General features: G+C 48.0%; 1 protein-coding gene across 1 annotated transcript in view; it reads right to left on the bottom strand.

The window, feature by feature from the left end:
- Window positions 1–8,255, bottom strand: part of arhgef3 (Rho guanine nucleotide exchange factor (GEF) 3) — a gene marked incomplete at its 3' end in the record, with an annotated part of 38,378 nt that extends 30,123 nt beyond the window's left edge. The window contains exons 1-2 of the mRNA XM_084460698.1: window positions 8,179–8,255; window positions 4,939–5,001 (exon numbers count right to left, since the gene is read on the bottom strand). Of these exons, the coding sequence (XP_084316824.1) occupies window positions 4,939–5,001; window positions 8,179–8,211 (96 nt within the window). The 5' untranslated portion in view covers window positions 8,212–8,255. The remainder of the gene's footprint in view (window positions 1–4,938; window positions 5,002–8,178) is intronic.
- Between the last annotated feature and the right edge of the window lie 1,289 nt (window positions 8,256–9,544).

Here is a 9,544-nt window from a genome sequence, read left to right as displayed (position 1 = left end):
GGAAATGAGTCTGACTGGGACTTCCTGGTACTTACACATACTACATAGTAAACATACTATTTACATAATCCCCTACTATAAATTCAATATCCAAAGTCTGGCTGAGGAGCATGTGTAATTTTATGCATATATGTTTTAGTCACTGGCCATGACAAATACCATGACTAATGACATTTGTACCTTTCAGGGACTGCATTGTTAAAAAAACGTGAAAAACACCCAAGGAAGCTCACGCCACGAGTTATTTATGTGATGCCAGCTAATGCCCCACTTCCTGTCAGCTCCGATTCTATTCTCTGACTGGCTGAGGAACACAGGAAGTAGGCTAGGCTACAACCCCTAACCCACCCACCTGTCCTGAAATAGACCGGCAGACAAACGGAGAGTTGTCCTTTCTCAAGTGAGTTGTTTTTGTGGGTAAGTGTTTTGTCTCTTTGCCCTTTGTTTGTTATTTATTAAGTTATATTAAAAGAGATTCCCGAACGTATCCTATAAATAATCAGCACAACATCAGCACAAGTGCAGAGAGTCCAGTCTCTTCCTGTATGCACCTGAATGAGATTCATTAAATTCATATCATTCTCTAAATTCCTGGATATTTCTGATACTCAGACAAACACATTGTTCACTGTGCTCGCTTGTTATGAACAATCTGGACACTGAGTACTGAATTACTATAAATACATATCTTACTACTATAAATACATATTTAAACCAGAATAGCTAGACCGGCTTATCATAGCTTGTTTTGACGTGAAAGAACACATGAGCTTCATGTCACGCCTCATGCTTCAAACCACCAAAGTTAGTACTCCCGTACTAACTTTATTTAACCTTTATTTGATCAGGTAGTCTCGTTGAGATACCAAATCTAATTTACAAGAGAGACCTGCCAGGACAACAACAACGACAATACACTACAAGGTAATGACAGACAAAACACTCTATAACAGGACAAACTAGACAAAACAAAATAAAAATCCAGCTAAAAATAAAACAGCAGACAGACTTTTAGTGCAGAGGCAGAAAGAAGTGGAACGAATAGTCTGTTAGGGGCCTCAACTTAAGAACAAGTACAAGCCCCCAGCGACATTTTGTCCATATTTTTAAGAAGAGAGAAAAACATGTACTCTTCCTCACACAGCTCTACCTACAACGTTGCCTCAAACCTTGACTCAGCCTCTCTGTAGGCTGGTCACATATACACCAGACAGCAATATACTGTATTACCGTACACACACACACGTCTCACACACACACACACACACACGTCTCTCCCGCAGATGGGATATGAGAGAAGCATGCCTTCTCTCAACTCCATCATGGTCCAGGATGTACAGTTTGTAAGGTGGTGTGCAATCTTATACAGATGTCAAGGAGTCACTTACAGTATAGCGCGGTCTTGGGCAAACTTGGCCAGACTCTACCACATGCGTGACACACTGTATTTGTATACTTAAGTGTTTCCCATTTACCCTGCTCACAAAGTATATTTCTGTTTGTGTAAATTGTCGGGACAAGTTTCGAGTTGCTTTAAGGCTTGTTCATTATTCCATCCTGCACCTTTAACCCCTGCTAGGCTACACAATACACACTGAGTATTTGGAGTGCCTACCTGACCTGGGTCAAATAGTATCTGAAATCCTTTTCCACTGATGATGCCAGGTACCATAAAACTAGTCCTGACATCGTCCCACTAAAACACCCCCAAACGGCCAAACGGTTTCCGTTCTCATGGTGAACTCAAGCAGAGGTACCAACTGCCAAATCCCTAGAAACAATGCAGTAGTGGTTGTGTAATCCAGATTATAGGCCTCGTATTCTAATGGCAGATTAGAGACTGGACTCTCTGCACTTGTGCTGATGTTGTGCTGATTATTTACAGAAATCTCAAAATTCACCATCCCCTAGCACACAGGATTTAGTAACCAGAAAAATAGTTTGTCAATAGAACCTGAGTTTTGAGTTACAGTGTTCCACAGCACATTCAGATTGGCTACACTGAAGTACTACGCTAGGCTAACTAACTAACTACGCTAGGCCTCGACATCACCCGACAGAGAAAGGGTTCACCATGAAACCACCTCTAATCTGAGGCGCAGCAATGGCGTATCAGCAATCACACCGATGAGTTTAACAACAGCTCAGGAATCACACATCTGACCTATCGATGAGCGAATCAACAGCTCAGGAATCACACATCTGACCTATCGATGAGCGAATCAGCAGCTCAGGAATCACACATCTGACCTATCGATGAGTTTAACAACAGCTCAGGAATCACACATCTGACCTATCGATGAGCGAATCAACAGCTCAGGAATCACACATCTGACCTATCGATGAGCGAATCAACAGCTCAGGAATCACACATCTGACCTATCGATGAGCGAATCAACAGCCACCCTGGCGGTTACAGTTGTTATCGTCCGTTCTACAGCGAGGACCCCGATAACCATCATGCCTTGTTTTCCTCGTCGGGAGGAAACCCTAACGGTCAGGCAACAGGAACAATAGCCCCGGGGGCGTCCAGGGAGAGAGCGGTTCTGGGTGGACCGGGCCTGGCCACGCCGAGCAGCGGGGGTCTGGCCTGGTCGATACGAGCCAGGATATTGTGTGAGCGTGCCGGTCACTCACAGTTCCCAGCACGGGCGCGATCTGGCACATGTCACCCCCCCGCCCCGCCCCCCCCCCAAATGCCCCAAGGCTATGTTCTGTGCCCTATACTACACCGAGACTGCGGATTCCATACAGGCACCACACAGAGGCAGACCTACAGTAGAACACTGTACTGTACTCAAACCTCGACGCGGGTCCAAACCGCTCATTCAACGACAGCTCGCGTGTTCAGTGTCAGAGTAAAAGACGAGCTCATCTAAAAGCACATCGTGTTGCCGGCGGTAACGGTAACTAACCCTGTACGGTCCCCCCGGGGGGGACGGGCGTCTTTTATATTTCTGTCTGCGTGCGTAGGACGACTCGAGTGATTGAGCTGGCGAGGGAGGGGTTCTGTAAAGGAACAATAGTGGGTCGGTACCCTCACAATGCCCCTCATTCAACCCACCGTCGACGGGACCGCCGCCCCAGGGACACTCCCGTCAAGCGCTCCTCCCCGGTGACAGCTTTCCTGACTCGTCCGCCCGCCCGCCCCCGCCCGCCCGCCCCCGCCCGCCCGCGCCCGCCTGCTCTGCGCCAACCCGCCAGGGCCGCGCTGCCTGGAAGGCACATTCCTCCTCTCTGCTGCTGGAACACGCTCCCTCTGCCCACTCTGCCAGCCAGTAGCCGGCGCACCGCCTCAGACGAGCTCGAGGCACGGTGTATTTTAATCTGCCGTGGAAACAGTTTTCCTGACCCCGCCCTGAGGGGCTATTGTTTAGCTGTCTGGCAGTGGGGAGGACATCTTCAGCCTGGCCTTAATTCACTCCTGGCACCAGATGATAAAGAATGCCATGACTAATCTTTTAAGCAGTAAAAGTGTTAGGTGGTGGCTAGCAGAACTAATGAGTCAGTAGACGGTTTTGGTAACGACTGTCTGTGAGTTCATCGCAATGCATAGTGCAGAAAATAACTAATAATTAAATCACTTTAATTCTTGAAGTCCTTATTTTAAGCGGCTTTGTGACTTTGTGTGGAAGGGGGAAGGGGACAGTGAACACACAGGACACGGCAGAAGTGGGTGTGTGTGAGAAAGTGTGAGGAGGCTAATTCTATCTATAGCCTTGCTATTTTGTACTTAACGACCACTGTCGCTCAACCGTGAAGAGAACAAGTGGACCTGGGGCGTACCTGGCTGACCCTTGACCCTAACACTGAGACGCTCCTTCCTGAGGGTTCGACCGTCATTAGTACCATCAGCGCCATCGCTTGGTTCAGAACCTCATTCCGGCCAGAGAGCGGTTCTGTACGTGGCTGAGAATGTTCCGGAAAGAAAAGGACCTGATTGCTCCTTGAGAGATGGGCCCATTACTAGTTAATGTCTGGGACATTAGACAGGAAGAAAGACAGGAAGACAGGTTAATAGGAGGCAGAGGAGAGAGACGTGGGGGTAATGGGGCAGGGAGAGGAGGGGAGAGAGGGAAGATGGAGGGAGAGAGGGAAGATGGAGGGAGAGGACGGGAGAGAGAGGGAAGATGGAGTGAGAGGAGGGGAGAGAGGGAAGATAGAGGGAGAGAGGGAAGATGGAGGGAGAGGAGGGGAGAGAGGGAAGATGGAGGGAGAGAGGGAAGATGGAGGGAGAGGGGGGGAGAGAGGGAAGATGGAGGGAGAGAGGGAAGATGGAGGGAGAGGAGGGGAGAGAGGGAAGATGGAGGGAGAGGAGGGGAGAGAGGGAAGATGGAGGGAGAGGAGGGGAGAGAGGGAAGATGGAGGGAGAGGAGGGAAGATGGAGGGAGAGGAGGGGAGAGAGGGAAGATGGAGGGAGAGGAGGGGAGAGAGGGAAGATGGAGGGAGAGAGGGAAGATGGAGAGAGATGGAGGGAGAGAGGGAAGATGGAGGGAGAGGAGGGGAGAGAGGGAAGATGGAGGGAGAGGAGGGGAGAGAGGGAAGATGGAGGGAGAGGAGGGGAGAGAGGGAAGATGGAGGGAGAGAGGGAAGATGGAGGGAGAGGAGGGGAGAGAGGGAAGATGGAGGGAGAGGAGGGGAGAGAGGGAAGATGGAGGGAGAGGAGGGGAGAGAGGGAAGATGGAGGGAGAGAGGGAAGATGGAGAGAGATGGAGGGAGAGAGGGAAGATGGAGGGAGAGGAGGGGAGAGAGGGAAGATGGAGGGAGAGGAGGGGAGAGAGGGAAGATGGAGGGAGAGGAGGGGAGAGAGGGAAGATGGAGGGAGAGAGGGAAGATGGAGGGAGAGGAGGGGAGAGAGGGAAGATGGAGGGAGAGAGGGAAGATGGAGGGAGAGGGGGAGTTAATACTAGGGGATAATTACGATGGAGATCTACTTACGTTGATGTCCAGGCTGCAGAGACTGAGCGAGTCCACATCTCTCCTCCCCTGCTTCCTCTTCTTCTACACACACACACACACACACACACACACACACACACACACACACACACACACACACACACACACACACACACACACACACACAGAGGAAGAGGAATACAAATTATCACTATGAGAGCAGCATAGGCCCCAGTATGGGATTTATCCAACCTTTACCCAAATCCCAAACTTGTTGTTATAAAGCTTCATCATTGTCAAAGGAGACCTACAGCAGACACATTACCGGTAAGCTTGAGGCGAATTGAAAGGTTAATCACACATTTTTAATGGGAGCAGGAAGCTTGGTAAATATCTGGTTTCATACTGAATTCTCTGCTTGGTAGTTAGTGAGATATGTGAGAGCTCGAGGCTACTAGTACTGTAAGTACAGTAACCTTTCTGCCGTTCACAGTCTCAGCACAACAGCTAACCTACACTAATACCATCCTGTTTTTTCCTCTCTGCGCCTAATTTTCTATGCAAACGTTAGTGTGTTATTGTTTGCCTTGGACAACAGTTTACTTTTCCATGACAACAGGCTTTCCCCCGTAGTTAATAGCGATGCTCGCTGAGGTCAGGGCGAGAGCAGCGCTCAAACAATAGAGCATGTGACCGGCTGACCGGACCCTCCTGGATGTGGACACACACATATCGGAGATTCACAATACAGAAGAAAAATAGGTCACGAAAAACCAAAGCCGAACCTTCAAACCGTCTCCTCCGCACGTAGCCTAGCACAAGGCCGGGCCCTGAGACATACAGCCTGACTGTTGACTCAACAGTTGTGTGTCTGAGGGCTGGAACTATAGTCTACGTGCTGAAGAGATGGTTAGAACGTTTCAGCCGTGCTTTTGTGAGGGAAAGCGGGTGGAAAGATCTCACTTAGAGTGACTAACAGTGAAACTATGTGAAGGTTTGATAATCATACGCTTCAAAGAGATTATTATCTAGGATGGCATTTTACACAGAAGCATTGCTCTGGCGGGAAATTGTGACTTTTTTACAGTCAGCATGTTATACGCTGTTAATTGTAGGTGGGTACTTTCTTAATCGCTGAGGGGAAGTTACACTCTTACATTAGCCACATTCAAGGGACATCAAGAAGAAAATAGGTACAAGTATGCGTTCCAATATACAGAAATGTAAATAAATATACAGATGAACTGTAAAATTGTGCCAAGGAGTGTAATATACAATATACCGGAAATGCAAATATAGCTACAGATGAACTGTCCAAACATACTAGAGAATTACAAATGTTTAACAAGGGGATAGATTCCAAGGGATGCTTAGATCGCTTAGAGATGCTTCGATTGTGCAAACAAAGATGGAGAATGTTTTTTACAACTTTTTTTGTTTGTTTAACATTTTACCTTCTCATTGCTACAGTGGAGGAGCAGGGTGTCCTGTATTTTTTCTAACTAGAATAAAAATAACAATAAACAATCAAATCACTAGAATAACAAAAAAAACAATCATTTAACTAGAGTAAAATAAAAACAATAAATACGTTTTTGTCTTTGGTACATCAAAGGCACCTTGACTACTTTCAAAAACATAACCTACTTGACCTTTTCAAATACACATAAACCATTTTGACCCCGGGCTACATTGAGTCATTATATGGCCTTCCTGAGGCAACTCACTAAACATGTGATGTGACTGGACATGCGTTCTACCAAGGTCTACACAAACAATAATTATGTTCAGGATTATGTTCAAATATTAGACCTATGTGTGTTTCCTAAGGCCGTGGCAACGTTGTTTCACTTGTGTTTCTTAACAAGGCCACTAAACCCTCGTTGACCTGACGACGCACGTGTTTGAGACCATGCTCTCCGTTCCTGCAGAAGCGCTTCAGGGCAGCGTTGCGATTGGTGGGCTTGACCTGCGTCAACGTAATGTGTTCCTGTGTGGCGCGGTGGGAAATTCAAGCGGGTATTCACTCTCCGTTTACTAGTTCCCAACATCCGACATCCGGACACAAATCTGGACTGGCCTATTTCCACCACTCATAACATTATGTATTTAGACATAATATAAATACACACAAAAAATACATAAGCGCCTTTACAAATATTCACTTGCACTATTTGTGTGTCTGAACAGACCCCTGTATCAGCTGGATGTGTGAGTGGGAGGAGCATGTTTTTGGCGTGTGGGCGGGGCTTGAGGACCTGGAGAGCCACAGGGGAGCAGCAGACACCCCCCACAGGTGCACCCGCCTCAGGGATCAACACGTCCTACGCGGAGTGACACGGACCAGGGATCCCCCGCCAGTCACACCTGGACCCCCGGGTCACCAGGTTCCTGAGGACACGCCAGCTGCTCGCTACCTCATCTGCTGCTTTTGCTATTCTGTGTTTTTTTCCTGTCACTCTCTGCTGCTGTGACGCCTGAATTCCCCCCCTGGGGATTAAGGAGGTGTCATCTTATCTTATCTTATTTTATCTTATCTTATTACCTCACAGAGGAGCCTTGGCCTACCAATACCGTCTAAATACGATTTGCGGATCAAAAATCTATTCAAATAGACTTACATCTGCGGAAACAGTGCAGCAACTTATGTTCGTATTTCAGTAAACGTTCTGCATGAATCACGTCCATTGCTCTGCTGCCCCTTATGACATGCTGTTAACAAACGATGGGATATATCTCAGGAGAGACGCCTGAAAATAACATGCTGCTGTCGGTTTTGGTGACAATTGACTGAAAGCAGATATGCAGCCATGGTGTTTGTGGAGGAGGACTGAGACGGAAGCAGACACCTAGTGAAAGGCATGTCAGGTTCATACACTCTGTATCAATAAGAAGAACCTTGCTGTCACCATGTAAGATTGGTGTATTGTGCTAAGTCACATCTCCAACAGCTAAGATAGCAAATCATGTTATACTGTACAATCCCCAGTGCAAAGGGCACATAAAATATGAATATATATTCTATCAAAGGTCAAAATAGTCACCCCCCCCCCCACACACACACACATTCTTTGAGTATAATATCCCTGTGCCTCACTCACTCACTCACTCACTCACTCACTCACTCACTCACTCACTCACTCACCCATTCACCCTCACTCACTCACTCACTCACTCACTCACTCACTCACTCACTCACTCACTCACTCACCCTCACTCACTCACTCACTCACTCACTCATTCACCCATTCACCCATTCACCCATTCACACTCACTCACCCGCTGGTGTACAAACAGGCAGCAGCCCATCATCGGGGAGCTGTGAGCTGTAGCCTTCCCCTCCAGTCCAAACGTCCACCCAGACTGTCCCTCTGAGGGCCACTGGCAGCCCGGGACTACACACCCTCAGATCCACTCCCAACGCTGCTTGCCCTCAGGATGTGTGAGTGTGTATGTGTGAGAGAGAAAGAGAGAGAGAGACAAAGAGAAAGAATGTGTGAGTATGAGAGAGAGAAAGAAAGAAAGAGAGAGAGAGAGAGAGAGAGAGAGAGAGAGAGAGAGAAAGAGTGTGTATGAGTATATGAGAGAGAGAGAGAGAGAGAGAGAGAGAGAGAGAGGAGAGAGAGAGGGGAGAGAGAGGAGAGAGAGTCCCATGTGCAGCCAGGCAGGCCTGCTTCACAACAGGATGTGAGCGAGGGGAAGCAGAGCTCTGAAGAGACCTGACACAGTGTGGGCCGTCTGGGTGTCAGTCCCAGCCTCCCCAGGCCGACGAGCAGAGGTACCTCAGAGTCACCTCTCTATCACCCCGTGCTATCACCTCTCTACCGAGAGCAGCGCTAGCGCTAGCCCCGCGCTATCACCTCTCTACAGAGAACAGCGCTAGCGCTAGCCCCGTGCTATCACCTCTCTACAGAGAGCAGCGCTAGCGCTAGCCCCGTGCTAGAATCTTCCACGTGGGGATGGTTAGCGGGTGTGTAGCGTTGAGGGTTTGTCAATACAGGGTAGACAGGCCAGACCGTTGGGTCTTTTAAACCCCAGAGACATCCCGCTCACTTCACAGAGAAATGAGTATTTACTTTACAACAACGTAGAAGCTTTGTCCAAAATGTGTCACATTTATACGTCTACTAGGTCTCTTCTGTGAATTTGCAGCCTGGTAGACAAAGGTAAAAGTGTGACAAAGTGCTACTGTACAGCTAACTCAGTGTCTAGGTGTAGAATATGTGTGTGTGTGTGTGTGCTTTTACCTAATAGGGCGTGCTTGTGGCTACAGGAAGCGAGGACACCGCTGTGAGTCACACTTCCTGGAAGCAGAGGCACTTCCTTGAAGCATTTCCTTTCTCTGAGGACTGGAGACGTAAACAGAGCATCGGTTGCAGGAGTCGGGGGATGTGTTCCTCTCCTGACATGAAACACGTTCGTCAGGCAAAGCTCTGAGGAAAATGTACGGGCTGCAAGCTGCACTCTACTGAAGAACGTTAGCCCAAGGCCAAAGTACTGCATGTTTTTGGTGATTATATGAGTCTGTTGAACAATGTTATATTAAATTATTAAAACTACAGTCGGTTAGTGTGAATGTCACCAAACCAAGGCTGTAATACGACTTCACTTATTTCGAATAAAATGTGAATGTGAGAGAACTTCT

This window comes from Borostomias antarcticus (genome assembly GCF_949987555.1).
Source record: "Borostomias antarcticus genome assembly, chromosome: 33".
NCBI classification, from domain to species: Eukaryota; Metazoa; Chordata; class Actinopteri; order Stomiiformes; family Stomiidae; genus Borostomias; species Borostomias antarcticus.
This window is presented reverse-complemented; position numbering and strand designations above follow the sequence as displayed.